Source organism: Micropterus dolomieu, linkage group LG19, assembly GCF_021292245.1.
Source record: "Micropterus dolomieu isolate WLL.071019.BEF.003 ecotype Adirondacks linkage group LG19, ASM2129224v1, whole genome shotgun sequence".
NCBI classification, from domain to species: Eukaryota; Metazoa; Chordata; class Actinopteri; order Centrarchiformes; family Centrarchidae; genus Micropterus; species Micropterus dolomieu.
Window position 1 is genome coordinate 35,854,826 of NC_060168.1, and position 22,594 is coordinate 35,877,419.

Sequence of the window (22,594 nt, forward strand, 5' to 3'; positions counted from 1 at the left end):
ATATCTTATGATTATTGTACATTAGCTATAATCAGAGGGGCCTGACAGACAGCAAAGGCTACTGGTGGTCAGAAATTTCAACAGTTACAAACAATTATTGTATTCAGTATTCAGAAGAGCATTATAATACAAGTTTTTAACAGGCACTACATTTGATCTTTTCAATATATCATGTAATATGCTGGTTTGTTTTTATTTTTCATTTCTTTTTCAGGTTTTCTCGTGTAACTCGTTCGGTCCGTAGAAGCTGGGATCTGGAAACGGAAGGACTGATCGTAAAAGAAGGCAGAGGCTAAAATTTTTCACAAAGTAGATACCCAAAGTCCACGTGGGCGGGCGCACGCACGTGAGCCGCGCCGCGTGCACGAGTGGATGTTTGTATTTTAGTCAGTGCATAGTTCCCATGCAGATTAGACTGCTATGCTTTGATACGCTGTCAGGAAGCATGATAGTAAGTTCAAACTGTCACATTTTCCAGCTTACCTCCCCTTCACTGGCTTGATTTAACGCTTAGCACCATGTAATGGTCTTTGCAATAGGATAAATAAATATCTTTGCAAAGGAGCAGTGACACTGTAATTCATTACAGTGGAGCGCTGGAGAGCAGCTTCAGTGTTACCTGCCTCCTCGTCCAATGACTTTCCTTCATCTCTCTAAAGTGAAGCCATTTATACTCATTTCCCCGGCTCGTGCTCCGGCACGGCCGACACGGTGAAGGATGTCTTCCTTCTGCTCTGCTTTCGTGCCGAAGACAACAACAGGGGAAACGTTTTCATTCACATAGCGAATAAAAAGCTGCTGGAGGCGGATTTCAGGTGTCACTGAAGCTCTCCCCGTTCCTCGTACGATTGCTCTGCGAGTCCTGTACGTTCAGCGGTGCTATAAGTCACATACTCAGGTCTCTAAAGTGATTGAAAGTCCTGGGGTGGATTAAAAATACCCTGGTCTAAGCCTGAAGAATTCTGCCCCTCTTCACGTCAAGCGATTACACATTTGATTACTTCCCGACCCCTCCAAACCGCACAGCGGTCCGGTCTGATGGATTTGTTTCTCCGGTGGTGGTGGTGGTGGTGGGGGGGGGGGGGGGTAATCTCTGCCCGGGAGAATTTGGATAAAACGTGAAGACAACAAAGGCGTTGGCATAAAAAGCCCAGCCTTTATTCGACCCTGTTTCCTGATGGAGCGGCAGAATTCCTCAAAGGCAAAATCCAAAAGTCAACTCTTGGCGGGGTGGGAGTGAAGCAAGTGGGGGGGGGGGGGGGGGGGGGGGGGGGGGGGGGGGGGGGGGGGGGGGTTATTGGGAGGCGGATGCAAGTGCTTCTCTTCTGGAGTTCTTAAGAGTCTTTGCTGGTTGGATGAGCTTTGGATGAGAGTTTTTCTAGATTCAGGGTAAACGGAAGAAGCTGCAGGATTCGTCGGGCGGTTAGAAGCTCAGAGGGGTTTGTCAGATTTGTGTTTGGAAGAAAATTCATGTGAATTCATGACAGTTTCTTCCAGAAATCGTCCCTGCTGGTGTGTGTTAGCATGTGGTGTTTGTTGGTTCAGCTGGTTGGATGCAGCGTCTGGCCTTATGGGCTCATCGCTCGCTCAGCCTCGGCTTTGATTTGTGTGTCTGCTGTTAGTTTTGTGGAGGAGGAGGAGGAGGAAGAGAACGCTTCACATTCAGCCCCTCCTCCTCGCCGTCACCACCACCTGGAACTCTTCACAGCTTTCCCTTCTAGGACTCCACTTCCAGTGGGATTTGAGTTGCTGCTCATTTCTTTCTATTTTTTTTTTTTTTTTTTACATTCTTCCGCTACTTTAATTTGTTTTTTACATGCACAAAACCAAAGCTCTTCCTGCAGCTATAGTGTGTGAAATCAATAAATCTACATGTCTTACTGTGTTCACACAGAAAACGAAGCATACAAAGTCAATGTATTTTACTATGAAACCCTTGATTGATCCAAACAAAAAAAACAGTTTTAAAAGTTGATTGCTTGTCATCTTGCAGACAGACCTAAAAGAATTAAATCTAATGTTTAACAAATTGGCATTTTGATGTAGTCATTTCGGCATCATTTTGATCAGTTTATTGGACTTAAATCGAAGTAAAATGTTTATTGGACTTAAATCACAGTAAAATGTTTATTGGACTTATATCACAGTAAAATATTCCTGGGTGTAACGGTCAAATTTGCGCTTCTCTTTCAGTGGGCACACACAGTTTGACGTTTCTTTTCCCGCTTAGACGTCGCCTTGTTTAAAATATGCCTCTGAAAGCATCCCATGTTATTCTGGTTCTGCTTGTTCCAAATATTCAAACCCAACATGATTTTGTGTGGTTTCACCGTTTCATCAAATTGCAACACTTTGGATTTCTTACGCATTATTGTATACACATTTCCCTCAAATTCACGACAGGATTTGATTTCTTTTGGTGTCTGGATTTGCCACTAGACTTTAAAACGAGGTTCTGTGGGTTTGAATCAGGACGGAGACGTGTAACGCCTCACGTTTCTCTAGTTTCTGTTGTGAGTACATTTCCTTCCTGCTTGCATGGATAACTACATTGATTGTGTATTGACTTGTGAGTGTGGCTTAATAATGAAGTCTAACATATATTATTAAACTATTTAGATATTTGATAGACCATTTAAGTCAGTTTTTAAAGCAAAAACACAGCAGCTTCAAAACTGTGAATATTTTATAAAGTTTTCTTTATCTTTGCAAAAGTAAACTGGAAATCTTTGCGATCTGGGAGCATTTCATGGGCATCTTTCTTCTGTTTGCTGAATTTATATAAATGAACACATCACGTGTAGCTGAGGAGTGTAATTGGTCCTCCCTTATTTACAGGTGAATCCACCTCCAGGTAAAAGTCGATATCTCCTATTGCGATAAAAGTTGTAAAACCTGAAGGAAATGAGCAGACACTCTGATCACACTGGAAGTGTCCGTCATCCTGGTGACGTGTCGCTCCTCTGCCGATTATCTGCTGCATGAATGTGATGCTGTGATGAGCAGCAGTGGATGTGTGGATGGATGGAGATCAGAGTGGACCTCCAGGTTTGGAGAGGGCTGGAGGAGGAGGAGAAGGAGGAGGAGGAGGAGGAGGAGGAGGAGGAGGAGGAAGAAGAGGAGGTGGTGATCTTGTGGGCCAGTGAAAAAAGAAAGAGATGGAAAAGAAAAAGAATCATGTTGCATAATCAAGCTGTTTATTTTCCTGCATGGAATGGTGAACACAAAAAAAGATGCCTAGATGCATTTATAGTAGGGGCATCCATTGGCTGGCTATGTCATTGTCTCCTGCCTAAAACTAAATTTTTAAAATGCATAAAAAACGCTTGCTTTTCTTACCAATTTTCCTCAGAATTACCTAGATTTAGCTTCATCAACACAGATGCAACAAATAACCTTCAAAACATACAGCATACTGTAACATCCATTTACAATGGTCTTATCACCACAGCGCCCTATACGTGTTAGGTACAGGAATATGCTATACCATCAACAGAGGAAATGTCCTTAAATACATACAAAAAAAGGAAAGCAAATGAAAGAAAAGAAATAAAGAAAATGAGGAAACAGGAAAGTTTTCAACTTAAATCCAGTTCCCAGAAAACAAAACAAACCAGTTCTAGTAATGTGACCTCGATACAAACAATCAGAAAATTCACAACACTAGTTTTTCCTCATTTAATCAATGTTACAAAAGTCCTGCATTATAAAATAGGGCAGCTTTAAAATCAGTGTAATTAATAAAACTATACAACATTACAAACGTGTCTCCCTGCCCGGCCGATGGCCCTTGCTGCTCTGCCCTCCCGTCCGCTAAGAGCTAACTCTTCTCTGCGTCTCTTCGCTGCTGTACCAGAACTAAATATCACACACAACACAAGAACAAAAACAACACACTGCCCAAACTATTGCTTTTAAATTCTTTTTCTTTTTTTCTTTCTTTAAAAAGGGTGCAATTTTGTCGTTATCTTACACACACAGCCAAAAAGTCGCTGATTAGATGCTAGGCTGTTTCACAAGGTTTGTTTTGTGACACTTTAAAAAAATGTCCGTGCAATTTTTTATTTATTTTTTTTAATTCCCTTCGCTCTTTTCAAGCCCTGGAAGCTGTATTTTTCCCCCCATGTAATACTTTTTCACTATTTATTTCATATTTAGTGCAGATAATTAAGGAAGTAATGCCCAACTCATGGCTAAAGGGTAGGCAAGAACAGAGACAAAAGATTTAACATGTCACACTAAGAGGAAACACGCAACCCATACAAGTGGAACTACTAAACCATCACTGGCGTTGCGGCGCTGTCCATTAAATCTGAAAGACGGAACAGGTAAACAACTTATTTACTCAAGCCTCTGCCGGGCAGAGCGGGACAACATTAAAATGTTGTTGTTTTTTTGATAAACTGTTCTCTGCGTGATGGAGAAGAAGTTTGACTTGTTCAAGGCTTGCTTGTGACCAAAGAAATAAAAAATAAACCTTTAGGAAAGAGAGACCCGAATGTAGTAATGTGGCCGTCTGGTATATTATCAAAACAGGAAGGAGGGAAGGAAGGAAGGAAGTAGAATTCCCCGAGCAACGGTGGCTCAGCTTGGCTGGAGCGTCGCCGTGGGGCTGGCTTCACCATTTTTAGGGACCAACCACGGAGCACAATGCCAGTCACGTGCACGCCAACTTTGGTTGAAAGTAAAAGGAGAAAGGAAAAAAACAAACAAAATAAAAAACAAAAGACAAAATTAAGTGTTAAGTGAGTGCAAGCAGGTATTGCATATTTTATGTCCTCATTATTTCATTTCATCTGGGAACAAAAGTAGTAGAACGAACAAACCAAATATTAAGTCAGGAAGACGTGAAAATTAAAGTTTTTAGCTGCACTTGAGACGGCAGCAACAGAAGTAAAGATCATCCCGCCACACAAAGGACAGGATGGAGGGGACGGGCGACGCTATACATGCTAAACTGAGCTAATCTACTAGTTAGTTAGCCTTCATAAGCTCCGTCTGCTCTCAAGATCCTGGCATCACAAAATTTTGCGAAATGAGTACGAAGTCTCAACGATGTATTCTTACATATCAGTTTCAGTGTGTATGTGTTTTTTAATGAAATTGCCAGCACACTTGTACAGTTAAGTTTTTAAAAGTTTGCTAACAGGAACCAAACTGTTTTAGCAGGTAAAATAAACCGTTAGCAAAGCTGAACCAAATTCAACAGTTAGCTAACTCAAATCAATCAGTTTTAGCTGCTAAACTGAACTGTTAGCTTGGCTCATTCGAACTGGTTTGGCTTCTAAATTGTTAGGGACTGCAGAAAAAACTGAACTGTTTGCGAAGCCAACTGTTTAAGCAGCAAAAATAAACAGTTAGCAAAGTTGGACCAAACTGTCTAAGCTGTTAAACTCAATAGTTAGCTAACTCAAATCAATCAGCTTTAACTGCTAAACTGAACTGTTAGCTTGGCTCATTCAAACTGGTTTGGATTCTAAATTGTTAGGGACTGCAGAAAAAACTGAACTGTTTGCAAACCCAAACTGTTTAGCTGTTAAACTCAACAGTTAGCTAACTAAAATCAATCAGCTTTAGCTGCTGACATGTTAGCTAAGTTGAACAAAACTATTTAAGCTGCTAAACTGACCTTTTGGGGACTTCAGAAGATTTAAAAATATTTTCAATTTAAACCGGTTTTAGTTGCTAAACTATGCCGTTAACCTATAGTGTCTTTGCAGCTAACCTGAATGAAACAATTTTATCAGACCATTAGCTAACAGGCGCTATAGCTCTAAATGTTAAACTCATTTTGTTTTCACTGTTGATGAATATCATCGTCACATCACTCCTGCCAACATCACAAAGCCTGTAACTTTGTGCTCATCTCACAAAATTTGACCGTGTTGCCGTCTGTTAGAGATCCGGAGATGACTGACCTGACTGTAGACTTCACCTGCTCAGTGCTGCAGGTGGGCAGGGGAGGGGACAGAAAGCAGTGCAGCGCAGGCCTGAAGCCTCTAAACAACTGAGATAAGTCATTCTGGAAATCACAGCGTTCCTCTTCAGCTGTGACGCTATGACGTTAATTGCTCCAGTTACCTACAAAATCTCAGTTGTGGAGGGTGGAAGAAAATATGGAAAATAAAATAAAATAATAAGGAATAATAAAACAAGACTCTCCACATTGGATCTTGTGCAACCTCTCAGGACTGGACCGTAGCTCAAGGCACATTGATGAGGAACAATTGTTTTCGTGCAATTTTGATAACGTACGGATGAAAGAGAACGTCTTCGAGAACTGAAAAGCAGAATTGATCTGTTGCTGAAGGAAAAGGAGGAAGCAGGGGTAGGGAAAGGAAGTAGAAATAAATGAATGGAGAGATGCTGAGAAGCGAAGAGAGCTGGTTGTTGTTGTGATAGAAAAGGCCTTGACGGGGACCAAAGTAATAGACGGCTGCTGGCAAGTGCCTGATGTTGGGTTTTACAATATAGTGTCTTTATCTCACTAACTACATCATCTATGGAAAAATTTGTCACTAACACTACAACATGCAGATTTTTTTTGTTCTTTTTTAAAAAACTTTTTCACTTAAATTCACTTTTGTTCGACGCTGGATGGTCGTAAGCGTGTGTGTGTGTGTGTGTGTGTGTGTGTATGTATATATTTATAGATATAGTATAGGAAAAAGGAAAAACAAAAGTTCAATAAAATGGTAAGTTGCATGTGAAGCGCTCAGCTGTCTTGTCTTATTCGTGGACGAAAGCTTCCAGAGGGTTAACCCTCTGCTGTGCCTCTTTATCGCTAAACAACACCCCCTGATTACACACTCGCGGCCCATTGGCCAACTGCAGGAATAAGTGCTTTTGATTGGAAGGGGACCTCTAGGAGACCCAGCCAATCACTGGGCAGCCCATCACCGGGCGACACCCGTTAAAGATTATCTCGCCAACAGAAACTGAAGAAAACGTGATCACCTTTAAGCTTAAATTCACTCGTTATATCGTCTCCTGATTCCAACCTCATGAGAAATTCTAATCGCTTTAATTTTTTTTTTTTTACAACGTAAAACGATGTGCTCATTAAAATAAATTAATCGCTTAGCGTTTTTTTTTCTTTTAAAAGAAAATAAAAAGCAGACTTAAGCTGCAAGAAATGCTTTTTTTAAAAATTGATTGTTTAAAATTATATTTCTTAAAGGGATTCTTGTTCTACCATGCTAACAGCTTTACAAGATGAAAAAACAACAACAGAAAATAAACAATAAATGTCAATCCAGCTCCCGTTATTTCTCACAAGGCTATGGTTTCTAGTTCAATGCTGTGTTGTTGTCTTTTGTACCCCAATATTTTAGAGTCCCAGAGGTGTGAGCGGACTAGGAAGAAAAATATATATATATATACCTTTCAACAACTGATTTCAACGAGCTATCTTACAAAGATATTTAACTATCCAACAGCTAGCCAACAAAATTGCACTTTCCTCATGATCAATATTCCACTGGTAAAGTTTTCTTTTCTCTCTTGCCTGCCTGCCTGCCTGCCTGCCTGCCTGCCTGCCGCGTTTTCGGACACCAGAGCTTTCTGTCCACCCTTAGCATGCTGTAGCTTCACCCAGACTGGTGGATGGATAGCGGAGGAAGAGGAGGGCGACCAGCTGAAATGACGGCTGAAAGAGAAAAATCAATGAGCCACGAAGCCAAAGCCTCTCAGATAAACGAGCTTGGATCCACCAGCGTCTGGTCGCAACACTTCACATCAACAAACCTCTGCTTCCCCACATGTATACCCCCCCCCACCCCCCACCCCCCCTCTTCATGCGGAGTTTATGTTATTACTGTTTGCGCCCACACCACGTCCGCCCTCGGATCTGGTCTTTCCATTAAGCACTGGTCCATGTCCTTGGAAAGACCCTTGTCGACCTCCTCCCTCCCCGACATGGCCACCAACCAGGGGGCGGAGTCAAGTGGGGAGGTGGAGTCCATCCCAGGAGGTGTGTGAGGGCTCAGGCGGGCGGAGGGGGGGGATCGGAGGTATTAGCTGGTGGTTTATGAGCCAGGTAACACCTCCCTTCTCCCTAAACCACGGTGGATCCCTTCCTGTCCCACCAACCAAACCAAACCCTTTAGGATACACCAGGATGGGGGGCCCGGCTGGTGGGCCTGGGGAGGGCACTGCACTTCTGTAAGTCCACTGGATGCACACACTGCAGAGGATGATGGGAAAGTAGTTTCTCCGGAGGGGAAGCTCTGTGATTCAGTCTTGCGGTGTTCCCATAAACTGAAGACTCAATCCCCCTACGGATTCTCAGCCTGGTCTGGTTTCGGGGAAGGGGGGCAGGGTCTGGCACTATATACGGACATCGACATATGAAACATATGTCCACAGGGAAGTCTGTGACGTACAGTTTACAGAGTGGGTGGTTGGGGTGCGTTTGATCCGCTGTAGCCATGCTGATGCTGCTGAGTTTGTGTATGGCGCTGGTGGGGGCTGAGTCAGGCGCACAGGGGGGAGGACGAGGGCTGTAGGGGCGGGGCAAGACAGGACTCTCTGTCGCAGCTGGCATCAAAGGTCAAAGGTTGAGGAGGAGGCTGCAGCGATCTGTCGTACAGGTGGGTGGAGGGGAGAGGGGCGTCTGGAGTCCCTATCCCAGGTACCACTGTGAAGAGAGACAGAGAAAGATGTTAACAGGGAGTCTCATGGAGTCCGGACCTCAGGGATCACCCTGGATTCAGCTGTGCATCCAAATATTCACCACTGAACCATGACACTGCTGCACTGGTAACTGGGATCCATGAGCTAACCATCAAATGTGTTGTATCACCTCCGTCGAGGTTCCAAGCGAGCTGAGGCGGGACCAAAAGGTGATGTGAAAACACTGCTGACTGGTCAGAGAAAATTGACAACAAATCTGTGTCAGAAATGACCTAGCTAGCAGCCAGTAGTTCAGATTAGGTGCTTAGTTTTATTTTAGTTCAGAATTCCTTCGGTGTTGACAGTTGAGGTGGTTTGTGCCAAATTACAACCGCGGCCGTCTCCTCTCCAAAACAAGCAGACCCGGTCATTAAAACAGTAAAAACACTGAATAAAACAGTTTCATCCAAAGAAAATGGTATCAATGTCCGTCAGCAATCGACCTCTTGACAGGGAAAGAGTTGCTTAGTTATTTAAAAGAGTTGTTGGATTTAGAAATTAAATTAATATAATGTACAACCTCATGGAAAAAAGTAAAAAGTCCGTTTTTTTTAATTTACAACTGCCATTAGAATTAATACATTTTTATAAAGTCTTCATTTCGTCCGAGGAGCACGTGAATCCACCGTGAACCATTTGTTGCAATTCGTAACCCTCACCACTAGATGTCACTAAAACTTACACACTGAAGCTTTAAGTCCCTTCTTAAAACTTAATTTAATCGGAGTCTTTCCTGATTTTAGTGAATTTATTTTCATTTACCTGTATTTTAATTAAGTGTCTTTGTAACATGGTTTTGATAAGTGCTCTATAAATAAAGATTATTATTCTTCTTCTTCAGACTTTGTAAGACAGTCACAGATCTGTTTCACCTCAGAAGACCTCAAACAGACTACTTCTTCTTCTTCTGCCTTCAGCTGGGAGTTTATGACACTTTCTATCTCCACAGTATCACTCTGTGTGTGTGTGTCTGTAATCCATCTCTGATAGGCCGGTATCGATCGCCAAAAAGGTGCATCGTTCATGTTCCATGAATCTCTCCCTCCTCTTCCTCCTCGCTGCCCCCGCCGAGTTCAAGTTCATCCCCGCCCCTTACATCATGTCTGGTTGCTAGGGACAACCAGACGGCCCGGGACGTGACTACCATCGCCAAGGCAACCGCATCACCACCACCGCGCCCCCTTTTTACCCCCCCCCAGTCCTCCCTCCTTTTCTTTCTTTACATTCATCCTCTCTCCTCGATCGCTTTCTCCTCGCCATCCCGCTCCGCACTTCTTCACACACACACACACACACACACACACCTGCACTTACACACACTCTTAAAAAATGGACACATTTAGAAAATGTGTTTTTGAATGCTGAACGTAAAGAGAGAGTTTAAATAAAACACATGAAGGTAGATAGTTTCTGTGTGTGTGTGTGTTGCAGAGTTTCTTTCCTGACTCGTTGTAATTCTATTGCTGTGTGTGTGTGTGTGTGTGTGCAGTAGTGATAGAGGAGAAGACTGGAAGGTTAGTTTTTAATCAATACAACTTGCTGACGCTGGGACTTTTCTACCTCGCTAGCTCGCTCTCCCCCCCCCACCACTGTGTCTCCCGGTGTCTCTCGCCCTCTCGCTCGCTCCCTGCACTGCAGCTCCTCCCTCTGTCCTGAGAAGACTCAGAGAAGATGAAACTCTCACAGGCCAGACGGTGTGTGCGTGTGTGTGCGTGTGTGTGTGTGTGTGTGTGTGTGTGTGTGGAGTAATGTTACCGCACGGCGGGCTGATGCTGACAGCTGTGATTCAGAGTGTAGATACTCATCACAAAAAGAGAGAGAGAGCGAGCAGAGGAGAGGAAGATGAAGAATGAGAGACACACTTTAAAAGCATCACTCTGGTGTTTTTCTCATGTTCAGACCCAAACCAACAACCTGTCACATGACTTCCTGTTTGTGGCTCACTGGTTCCTCCTGAAGACGTAAACCAGGGGTCGGCAAAATCGTTAATTTATCATTTATAATCCGTCTTTTTCTGAGTCCCTGTTTTGCTCAGTCTGTGGTGCACAGGACTCCTGATCGAAGGGTTGTGTGTTCAATCCCCACTTGCTGCTGGTATTGTTTTTCCCCCTTTTCAACAAATTAGAAGATTATGAAGACATCATTGTACGTGTGCGTTTTAGTGTGTGCCTCCCGGCGATTGGTCCACATCAACCTATGGACGCTTATTTCCGTGTCCCCAGTGTCTCCAAGCAGAGGAAATTCCTACGTTTCTCATTCAGGGGAATCCGATCTCACATTTTCTGATGGCTTTTTCAGAGGTGTGTCAAGCAGGCCAGAGACTCTTTTGAATTATCTTCAGAACTTTTCAAAGTAAAAGCTCTCAATTAAACAGGACATAAAGTACTGCTGCAAAGCCGTTCTCGCGCTTTTATTTTTGTAGGCACAATCACTTAAGAGGAAGTGATTGCTGTCATGACTGATCTGTTTCAGCACCAGCCACTACAATGTTTGTTTTCAGATATTATAGCTGGCCCGCAGGCCGCCTATTGCCGACCACTGACGTAAATCTTCATGTTGAACGAGGCTCAGTCATTTCCTCAAACAGACAAACGGGAGGAAATAGTGCATTTGTTGGGGACTATTTTCAGCGGCGGATGAATCCACGTGTGGCGCTCTAGTGAGTATTTGGGGCAGCAGGACGGTGTCTGTTGGCCTGAGTCAGAATAAACTACAGTGTGTGTGTTCATGGTTATTATCATTAATGATAAACTGAAAATTGGCCGTCACTCAAACTGCGCAGGATGCTACATTGGTACATTTATATTTATAAAGCTATTTTAGGTCTTTTGCCTTCTTATATCTGTTTAAAATTTGTTCACATGCAAAGTACATATCATTTAAGATCTAGTGATGGACTGCTTTGTAAGGTACCAAGAATGAGGACGAAGCAGGAAAGAGGAGTCTGTCTTACTATGGCCCTTCGTCCTGGAATGAACTACAGTCTAGGCTTAAGATTGGTGCGCTAGTTTCCTTAGCTGCTTTTAAAAAAAGAATATCTGACATTCTGACGAACGTATGCACTTGTTTTTGTTTGTTTATATATTTTAAACTCATTGCATTTTTGTCTATGTAAATATTTTGTAAACTGTATTGTATTTTAATTTATGTAATGCATTGTTTTTGAACTTATGGTTGGTTTAATGTTTTATTTGTGTTATACAGGACTCCCTTGTAAAAGAGACTGCGTCTCAATGGGACATTTCCTGTTTAAATAAAGGTTTATATAAAACTAGGTGTGAAAACTAGGGATGCACTGAAATGAAAATTCTTGGCCGAAGCCGAAACAGAATGGAGTGGATGTGCTGGAGACAGTTCAGCAGAACAGCGTCTGCAAACGGCTCAGACATATTAAAATGCTTCCACACTGCCGACACGTCAACGGAATTTTTCAGTAAAATTTATTGACTTAGGCCGAACACTGAAAGTGCTTTTTTTGCTATTTTCGGACGACTATTTTCGAAATAAGTTCAGTCCAGTTCTTATAGTTAGCAAAAGTAAAGTAGGTTCAGTTCCTGAGGCATAAAACAAACAAAAAATCCGTGACGGCCATAATTCATTAATAATCAATTTAAAAAATAATTTTATCAGAAATATTTTTTGGTCAGAATCTACAAAAATCTCGTGACTTTATATTGCACCACTTTAATCTCCCTCCCTCCCTCTCTCTCTCTCTCTCTCTCTCTCTCTCTCTGGTAGTATTTCCATGTCTCTCGCCCAGTTTTCTCGTCCTGAGTCAGCACTTCACACGCACACACACCGTAACGCACACACACGGTAACACACAGTGTGGGTGAGTCATGAGGTGGGCGTGGTGTTTTTACTGTGTGTGTGTGTGTGTGAGCTTCACCTTGAAAACCGTGTGTGCGCAAATAGGACACAGAGACAGATGAAGACCACACACACACACACACACACACACACACACACTGAGGGGAACACACTCTCACTGCAACGTCTGCATCCTCACATGTAATATAACCACACACACACACACACACACACACTTATTGATCAGGGCATGGCTGGCTCTTGTAGAGTAGTGTGTGTAGTGTGTGTAGTGTGTGTGTAGTGTGTGTGTAGTGTGTGTGTAGTGTGTGTGCTGGTTGGCACGGTTTAGGTGCCAACTCCCTCCCCTAAATCCATCTTCGTTTCCATGGGCAACCACCACTGCCGCCGCTGCCCACGGCAACCACCACGCTGACCCGTGTGGGCACGATGCCCACTCTCACACAATGCCAGTGCCATCTGCCCCTTATACTCCCCCCGCCCCCACACACACACGGGAATGCACAGACTGTCCGGTTGGTCACCATGGCGATAAGAGGAGGGAGTGTTTACGGTACCGTCCCATGGCGCTCGCTCTCCCAACAGAAGCCTGATGTCGACCGCCCAGGGTGACTTTTGTTCCTGTTTCTGTGTGTCTGTGTCATTATGTTGATTTTGTGTGTGTGTGTGTGTGTCACACTCTTTAATGCAGCAGCCTGTCAATCACACGTTTGCAGTTCTACACTTGTGAGGACCCTCATTTGGCCCTTTTCCACCGCACGAAACCAGCTCGACTCGACTCGACTCGCCCTGTTTGGTTTCCCATCGGGGAAAAGTTCTACCGGGTACCTTTTTTTCCATATAGCCTCCGTCGATGTTCCAAGCGAGCTGAGGCGATACCAAAAGGTCACATGAAAACACTGCAGACTGCTGATTGGTCCAAGAGAATCTTTACTACTCACTGCATCATCATTGCGTGCTTCAGACAGCTATTGCATCACTAAATCCACTTCTGAGAAGTTTTGAGGCGAGAAATCAACTGTGTAGATTATGAATATTGGCATTTATGATTTACGAAATGAATGGCGGATAGAAATTGTGCTTAAATGTTTTCGGAGTAAGTGCCGGCGGGGGAAGCTAACGAGCCGGCCGGTCAGCCCACAGGCCGCTGCAGCCAACGCAGCAGACGACTCCAGCAACAACAGGGAGTCGAGCTGGTACCAGCAATAGAAAAGAGCCAAGAGACATGATACTTCCCCAAACACAGAGCTTTTAAAAGTGGGAGGCTGCAAACAGTTTCAGTTATCAAACAGAGATCACATAGTACTGCCTAAATGTGCGTCATTTGGCTAAAGAGATATTGGATAGTTTACTGTCTTTTCCCACTTTCCCAGAGTCAGAAACTCAGAAATACATCAGGATATTTTTAAAATTAGGCTGTTTTGGCTCAACCGTGGAGCGTCTAATAAGGTTATTATCATGTTATCGTTAAAACTAACGAAATAATGAAAACTAGGTGTGAAAAACATTTCTGTTAATGGAAATAAAAATAAAAACGAAGCTTTACAAAAAAAAACGATAACTGACTGAAACTGTGTCGTCTGTCTGCAAAAGTAACTTAAATAAACTACAATTATAAGGTAAATGTTTCTAGTTTTCGTCTGTGTCAGTGGGACGACATAAGAATGGTATTTTGGGTGGGTATGAAATCTTCTAGCTTCTTAGCTGTGCCAGTTTTTAGCCCACGCCCCTCGCATGGCATCATGGTGGCGAAAGTTGGGAGAACGAGTCCCAAAGACGAACACTGAAACTAAACTTAATAAATAAATAAATAAATAAAAACTAAACTAAACAAGGAAACCCGTGTTAAAAACGAATTAAAACTAAACAGAAATTGAAAACTAATGACAAATGCAAAACTATACTAACCTGTGGGATCAGAAAACGTAATCATGATCCCACAGGCATCCAGGAATTGAGTGAAACTAAGCAAGTAAACTGAGAGGGGATGGGGGGGGCGCCTTCTCCGAAGCTTTGTCTGACTCTAAAACCCCTGCCCTCGCCCCTTTAACTTAAACCTAACGTTAACCCTGCATAAAAAGCCCTCGTCCCCCCCAAATAACATCCCCGCTCTCCAAACATATGCTCATTTTCTAGAATTCACATGTTGACAAATTACCAAATCCCAACCTTCCAAAAAACAGCCCCGAAAAATCTAAAAATTTCACTTTCTAAAAAATGTCCTAATGCGAAGTTCATCACTGACCTACTGCAGGTCCTGTGGTTTCCTGAAACAACAGTCGGTTCTGTAAAAATGCAGGATTTACGGAACCACGTCCCGGAGAGACGGACGGAGACGGAGAATAAATAGCAGCAGCGACAAACACCTGGCTCACGTCTTCAGGAGTGTGTGTGTGTGTGTGTGTGTTGGACTGTGACAAAGTCAATAAATCGACAGCTTCGTTCACTGCGGGCCGCCACACACACACACACACACACACACACACACACACACACACACACACACACACACACACACACACACACACACACACCAAGGCAATCAAACATGTCTCAATTGTCAACAGAGGACTTCAACCTCACTGTCATCTCACTACGCCGTGTGTGTGTGTGTGTGTGTGTGTGTGTTGGATGAGTTAAGTCAAGGCTGCCCAATCGTTACACTCTTCATAAATCAGCTGGTAAACAGACCCTGACCTGGACACACACACACACACTCTGTTAAACGTGGATGCTGCGTTCACTGACCACCTGCTCTGCAGTAAATGCTACAGGCCTGACGTGAAGTTGCTGCTTTCTTTTTCCCATCTCTGCTTACGAGTACCGAGGCCACGCACAACCCTGCTCTGTGATTGGCTGTTAGGTATTTAGGCATTTCTTTATGGAGCAGGCCGAAGCGACCCAGTTCTGATTTTTCTGCTCACAAGTGACTTCTTTCTGAGGCTGCGTTCACTCTGCAGGTCTTAATGCTCAATTCTGATTTATTGCCCAGATAATTGGCTGTTGACGTTGTGTTTTAAATCAGACTGAACTGTCCACGGCCTGAAAGAGACCCGCACGCTCAGAAGAAGAGCATGACGCTCTGTCGTACAGAGGTAAACATGGAGGCCACAGAGGTTAGCTCCCGTTAGCTCATACCACCCCCCACCCCCACCGCACTGCACTTCACTGCCATTTTAACACGGCTGTGCTTATATACTTATTGCTGCTGATTGGGTAACATCTGTCAGTGCCAAATCTGTACCACCTGCCAGATCCGTTCTGCACATGCACAAAAGTGGTCAGTCAAAGAAGGTTACCGCAAATCTGCCTATTCGTGATCCAACTAAGTCTTTCAAATAAAGATATCAAAATGTTTTTTAATCAGTGGAGATAAAACTGTTCGCTATGATGTAATAGGTTCAACAGTACATTTTTAATTCCTAATAAAGACAATAATCTAACAAAGGAGCAACACAAAGGAGGCTAACCCTAGCTGCTAGCACATCGGCCGTCTGATCTGCACAGCTGTAGGGTTAGCCGTTCGACAGGCACACAATCGCTGACTTAGGTCTTTTATACTAACATAGATAGCTACCTAGATAACTACTGACGCTTCCGGTCTAGACAGGAAAGATATTTGCATCAAATACTATGATCAAATAACGCTTTGTCAGCCTTTCTGAAAGTGTCAGTATTTGATGAGAGGAGAACAGACAACAACACACGAGTAATTACTAACAGGCACATTTGTGGACCACTTTTGTACATGTGCTGATAGGGATCTGACAGGCAGCACAGATTTGGTACCTACAACATCTCTGACACACTCCGTTTCAAGGAATCATGTCTTTCAACCTGGAAACCGGTTCAGGGGGAAGAAAGGGAATTTGTGAGCAGATGATAGCGAGGAGCGCAAGTGTCATTTACACTGGGGACGCTGGGGACATGGCTGATTTTGTCCCCATTACTTTTTGAAAGGATTTGTTAAAAATGTACTGAAAAACAGCTTGGACCAAGACATTTCCACCATAAATTGGAGCAGAAAATGTCTCCAGAATGCAGGAAATTACAGATTTAATGCTCAAAACATCCCCCAGACCCCCCGCACATATATTACAGCATCAAATGTTTAATCTAAATATCGCTTCTTCTTGACTTGTTCTCGTGCGTCGTCACGTCTCATGACCCAAATGTATCATCCCGCCCCTGATCAGAGCCCTTGGCGAGGAGTGATGACCGATCATGAAATAAAAACCGTTTGACAGCTTACACCTTTGGCTGTCATTGGAAATGATTTTTAAAAAACAAAGACATTTGTTATTATTATTATTAACATTATCACCTCCAGATCACTGCGAGCCCGTCCTTTTTTTGGAGTAAATTTGTCTGAAAAAGCTGCTTTCTTTTTTCCTCCTCCTCGCTTGCAGCTGAAGAAAGAAAGCCCACAGAGTGACACACGGCCCAAAGAAGGTTTTCATTTCTTTCACCAACAGCTGTCCACTTACTGCTGGACGGAGTTTCACTCCTGCTTTGTTCTGTATTTAAATTTGTCTCCGTCACAACCGGCAAACTCTCTTCCACGGACTCTTGGCTAGCGGGTCGGCAGTCACATCATAATCTGGGTCTGAATCTTCTAATTTGTTGTTGTTTTCATCCTCTGTAATCTGCATAACTCTCGCTCAGCTCATCAGCTGTTATCACTGTCTGAAGCGCAGCTTTGGAAACTTTTGAAAACACTTCTAAAATACAAATCCCATAATGCATTTCGTCTCCCCCACTGGTTTCAGCGGACATGTGTCTTGAAAACGATGACTATGACGATGATCTATTAAACACGCAAGAAGTCGTATCCGGTCTTAATGGGTTAACCAAATCACGCACATGTAGGATATATGTGATCTCCTTTTGATAAATAATGTAATATTTTTTCACTGAGCCTCCCCTGAAACAGTCTGGCTCGCCTCTCACTTTAAAAACCTCTAACTGTACTGAAGGCAATGAAAAGCTGTGAATATATTGGCAGAAATGTGACTCCGGCAGGGAAACTGGGAGGGTTAGCAAGTGTGCTGCGCGTGACGTCGCATTATTCTTCTGAGCATGTGGGTCACTTTCAGGCCGTGGCCAGTTCACACTTCAGTCTAATGAGCAGTCAATTAAAACAATCAGATCCGGGCAATAAATCAGAATCGAGCATTAAGGCGTGCAGGGTGAACGTCACGACGGATCGTCATGTTGAAGTAGGAAAGGGACAAACTGTTGACTCAAAGCTGGAAGAACGCCGCCGTCTCATAAGTTGTCGTACGCTGGAGCGTTAAGATTCCTTTACTGGAACCCAGAGGCCAGAGACCAGGATAAACCCCGACCAAAAGTGACATCCACCTAGTGTAAGAAGGAGACCCAGAACAAAGCGGAGGGAGTACACCCCCCATGTGGAGGACGTGTTTACCTGTGGTTGCTGAGGGATGTTAAAGCCAGGGTCTCTGGGTCCGACGCTGACAAACCGCTGGGCTGGAGATGAAGTGGGGGTGGAGTAGGCTGTACGACACACACAAAGATCAGTTAGGGTTGTTCAGAAAAGGACTTCAACACCAGATACTTTAGCTTTTTGACTTGTTATCCTCCCCAAGACCAAACATAAGAATGTAAACCCCAGGACGTGTTTAGCCTAGCTTAGCACAAACACTGGAAGCAGGGGGAAACTGTTAGCCTAGCGCCACCAGCATCAGTGTCAAACTGCCACTCACAGCGTTGACGGATTAATAAAGTTTAGAAAGACTTTTAAGGAATTATTAAGATCTAGTTCAGAGTGATGACAAAGGTTTCCTTCCTGCTGGAGATTAAGAACATTTGAACTCAAACTCTGAAAGCATTAACTATATATAAATTTATTTACATGTTGTTGTGAGCAGGATTAAATATTTTGGCACAGGCTGGATGTGTTTTTGCCAAACGACAAGAAATCGTCACTAAACCCTGAAGTCAAATATAATCCAAACACAATACAACTCACTGCTGACAGATCATGAGTCATTTCTTTAGGTTTTTGAAGTAAATATAAGTTCATTTAAATATTGTAATATTTGTTGCAGAGGCGGCCTCCAGGAAAACATCGTCTTGCACACAATCACTTATGCATGTTGGGTATGAATTAAAAGTTAAGAGTCATGATAATATCATAGGATTGTGCAGCATGTGTGCACTCACTGGGTGAGGTGGGTGAGTTGCCTCCCCCCTCGGTGGAGGAGGTGGAGGGCGGCTTGGCGTCGACGGGCAGTGGGACGGGACGTGCCATCGGGGGAGGCGGAGGCGGAGGCAGCATGGGCGTCGGCAGGAAAGGATTGTGGACCTTTCCCTGGGAGCTACCATTAGGCTGAAGAAGAAGAAGAAGAAGAAGGGGGGGGGGGGCAGTTAAAAAGCATTCAGTACAAATAAACACACAGTATTGTGTAGAGAGAAACACCAACAGGTCGGCCTCACAGCTAACCTGTAACAGCTCGACTCGCCGTCCTCTGAGTGTGTGAGAGTGTGTCAGCACTTTTCCTCTCTGGTCATAAAGAATTCTGCTGCTGCTCGCATTTTATCCTGCTAATCTATAAGCATAATACCACAGCACCTCGCTGCACCTCTCCTTCTGTCTGCACTCCTTCCCTGCACACACTGCACACTGATACACCCTGTGTCTTTATTCATTATGTGCGTGTTTACGGGTTTATGTGGGCGCTTTGTATTCTGTGTGTGACAGGGCGGCACATAAAAACACCGGGGGCCTCATTTATAAAACTGTGCGTAGAATCCTCACTAAAAGTGTCCGTGCGCCCAAAAGCCAACAATGGCGTACGCCAAAAAAATATTCAGACTCATAAAACCGTGCGTACGCACATCTGTAAGCAAGTTCCCTTGATAAATCACAATCAATTTCAAATGTGGCGCCTGTGAGCTCGCAGTTACCTTTAGATGGTCAGTGAAGCTCATTAATATTTATACGTCCTGACTGCAGGAAGAAAAGGAGGCAGAAAAGCTACAAAACAAAATCTAACTCAGTGACTTTTGGTGAAGGCGATGGCGTAATGGGTAAGAGACCCGGGTTCAATCCCCCACTGTGACCGATCCACCAGTGTGTCCCTCTCGTGAACCCCTCGTTGCTCCAGAGGCGTGCGACCTCTGACCTCTGACATGTACAGCAATTGTAAGTCGCTTTGGAGAAAAGCGTCAGCTAAATGTAATGGAATGCATGTCGAAGTGTCCTTGGGCAAGATACTGGCGGCTGTTCCACCAGTGTGTGAATGTTAGTTTCTGTTTGAGCACTTAGGCTCAGTGTGTGAATGCAGATGTAGTGTAAAAGCGCTTTGATTGGTCGAAAAGAATAGAAAGGCGCTATACAGAGCATTTACACTGAGCAGCTGAAGCTGTTTGGTGGGTAAAAAACGCACTTTCACTCCTGTTCAGCTTATTTAAGAGAATAAATTGTGCTGCATGCCTATTAATTAAACTGTGCAACATATTTGAGGCAGAAACAGAATCTCTGTGTTTATTATCCTAAATCTGGATCTTTCTGTGGCTGCAAATGATCTTAAATTGTGTTTTTTTACGCACTTCAGGGAAAATCAATCAAACGGGTGTCTGTTTATTCAGAAAGGCTTTAAGCCTGGAATACTCAGAGGTAATATTTGGATTTATTTTACACAGCAGTCGGCCTCTTCATTTCAAACCGTTTCACCTTTCTGCCATGTGAGGCACCGTTTCTCTTTTCTCCTCTTTACGCATGGTTCAGAGTTTACTTACAGGACGCACATTCTCCGTCAAGTTTGTTTTTCATAGATCACAACCTTTGCCTGGGAAGTGGCGTCCGCACCGTTTATAAATGAGACTGGTTTCTGATATTATGTCACGACATGTGTGCAGGTACTTCAACAGCTCCACGAGGAGCCTTTCAGAATCAGATCATTTTGCCTGATTTTGCCGACATGTTTAGATTTTGTTGATTTAGTAATCAGTGTTGATGATTAAGTAGGCTACGTAGTTAAATGATTTCTTTTTGTGTCTGTTTTAACCATCTTCATTGTTGTTTTATTTTGAAAATTGACCGGATCCTCTCTGCCGTTCTGTGTCTGACTTCCTGCCTGGTCAGATCTGCTCTGTGCTGCTGGTCGGCTGGTTCTGTTTTACAGCAGACTCACTGGACAGAGCTGCTGTTTTTGTCAGCTTGAAATGACCACAGACTTTGGAAACTTTCTGTCTTTGGGCGTTGAGTTCAAGCTCAGATCGGTTTGCAACGTTTTCAGATTGAACGCCATGTTTCCTTGAAACGTTCCACAAAGAGCTTTGATGTATGATGTAAGCTTCCGGTCTGAGACGTGAATCCAATGCTGAAGTCCCTGAAACCTGCATTCTATCGAACGGCCAGCAGGCTGCGACTCTTCTGGTTGCAAAATGAAGTCCGCTGCCATTAGAAATAACGGTAAAATGTTTCTACTTGTCAGCTGATTTATTCCCTCAGTAAACTCTTTCCTGATGAGTTTCTGGTCTCAGTCGCTAGTTTCAAGTCTTCTTCAACACAGCATGATGTTCATTTAGTAAATTATGGTCCCATTTAGAGGAACAGAGACCAGGAAGCAGGGGAGGCTTTAGGGCGGGGCACAATTTGCTACCATGGAGACCTGTCAATCAGGATAGAGGCGACTCGTACCCACGGCGTTGTGTAAATTTAACCAGCAACGTTGAAAAAGCTTATCAGGAGTCGGCTGCTCACTTTCTCTGGTGAGTACATTTAGTTTTAAGACTTGTTGTTCGCTGGACAAACTTATCAGCCCTGTTAAAATGTCAGTTAACGTGAGTTACAGACGCACCTCGCTAAGCATTAACTCCACCGTCTCGTCCAAATATGGTCACTTCCAGGCACTTCCTGGTTGCAAAAACATGGCAGCACCCTATGGGCCAAACTCGAGGCTTCAAAACGGCGGTCCACAAGCAAACAGGTGACGTCACGATAACCACGTCCACTTCATTTATACCGTCTATGGTGTTACCCAATCAGCTGCGACAAGTTTGTAAACACAACCATGTTAAAAAGGCAGGAAAATGCAGTGCGCTTGCGTTCACTGTTTTTTCTCTTTGTCTTCTTCCTCCCTCGCTGTTTTCTCTCTCTTCCGCCCCATCAAATCACCTCATCTTCACTTGTAAGTGCGACACCAATAATTTTTGGGGGCGAAACAGTGCGCTGTATCTAGTGATGTGGATCAAACGAACGAAGTAAAAAAAGTTTTTAGCGATGAATCGTTTCAGCCCCGGACGAGGACATGTGCTGCAACAAAAGTCCAAATGTGAAAAATCAAGCTGCAGCTGACTCGCCGGAGTCAAGAAAGAGTCAGAAAACAAAGATCGGCGTCTCTGAAACTTTCAGTTGGTTACATAAAGACAAACGGATGTTTTATAGATTTAGAAAAATAAATAAAAATTTGTTAAAAGTCGTCATATCAGAAAAGTTGCTCACTTGGCGAGAGAGATGCTGTGTTGTGGAAACCTGTCGACTGTGTGTGTGTGTGTGTGTGTGCGCGTGTGTGTGTGTGTGTGTGTGTGTGTGTGTGTGTGTGTGCGTGTGCGTGTGTGTGTGTGCGTGGTATTGATTCAGTGTCTAGACGCAGATATATCAGCTATCTCACTGCAGACACAAGGCCACACACACACACAGCAGTGTTTTCTGCTCCAGCCCTGCAAACAGAAACTGATCCCACCTTTGCAGAGGTTTCCAGCTCAGATGTGTGTGTGTGTGTGTGTGTGTGTGTGTGTGTGTGTGTGTGTGTGCTTACGTTGAGGAAGCCCACCTGTCCGGCCTGCTGGGCGGAGTCAGGGCAGACCAGCTGGACGAACTCCTTGAGCGTCTCCTGCGGGTGATACCTGATGGCCGGGTGGGAGAAGTAGGAGCCGGGCTGCTGCAGGATGGGGGAGGAGGAGAAGTGGAGGCTGGAGGGGGGAGCATGGGGGCTCGCTGTGGGGGTGGGGGGTGGGGAGGGGGTGGGGGGGAGAAAAAGACAGAAAGTTATTAAGAGAAGAGAGAGAGTTAAGGAGAGAGAGGAGGGACACTTACACATGACTGAAAGGGGCGTGGCCTAAC

The 22,594-nt window shown here is 44.0% G+C and overlaps 1 protein-coding gene across 1 annotated transcript in view; it reads right to left on the bottom strand.

Annotated features, from left to right (window-relative positions):
* Positions 1-7,793: 7,793 nt before the first annotated feature.
* LOC123957800 (nuclear factor 1 A-type-like) overlaps positions 7,794-22,594 on the bottom strand; it is a 31,868-nt gene continuing 17,067 nt past the window's right edge. Inside the window, exons 4-6 of the mRNA XM_046030868.1 lie at positions 18,688-18,853; positions 17,930-18,018; positions 7,794-8,638 (exon numbers count right to left, since the gene is read on the bottom strand). Coding sequence (XP_045886824.1) covers positions 8,624-8,638; positions 17,930-18,018; positions 18,688-18,853 — 270 coding nt within the window. The 3' untranslated portion in view covers positions 7,794-8,623. The remainder of the gene's footprint in view (positions 8,639-17,929; positions 18,019-18,687; positions 18,854-22,594) is intronic.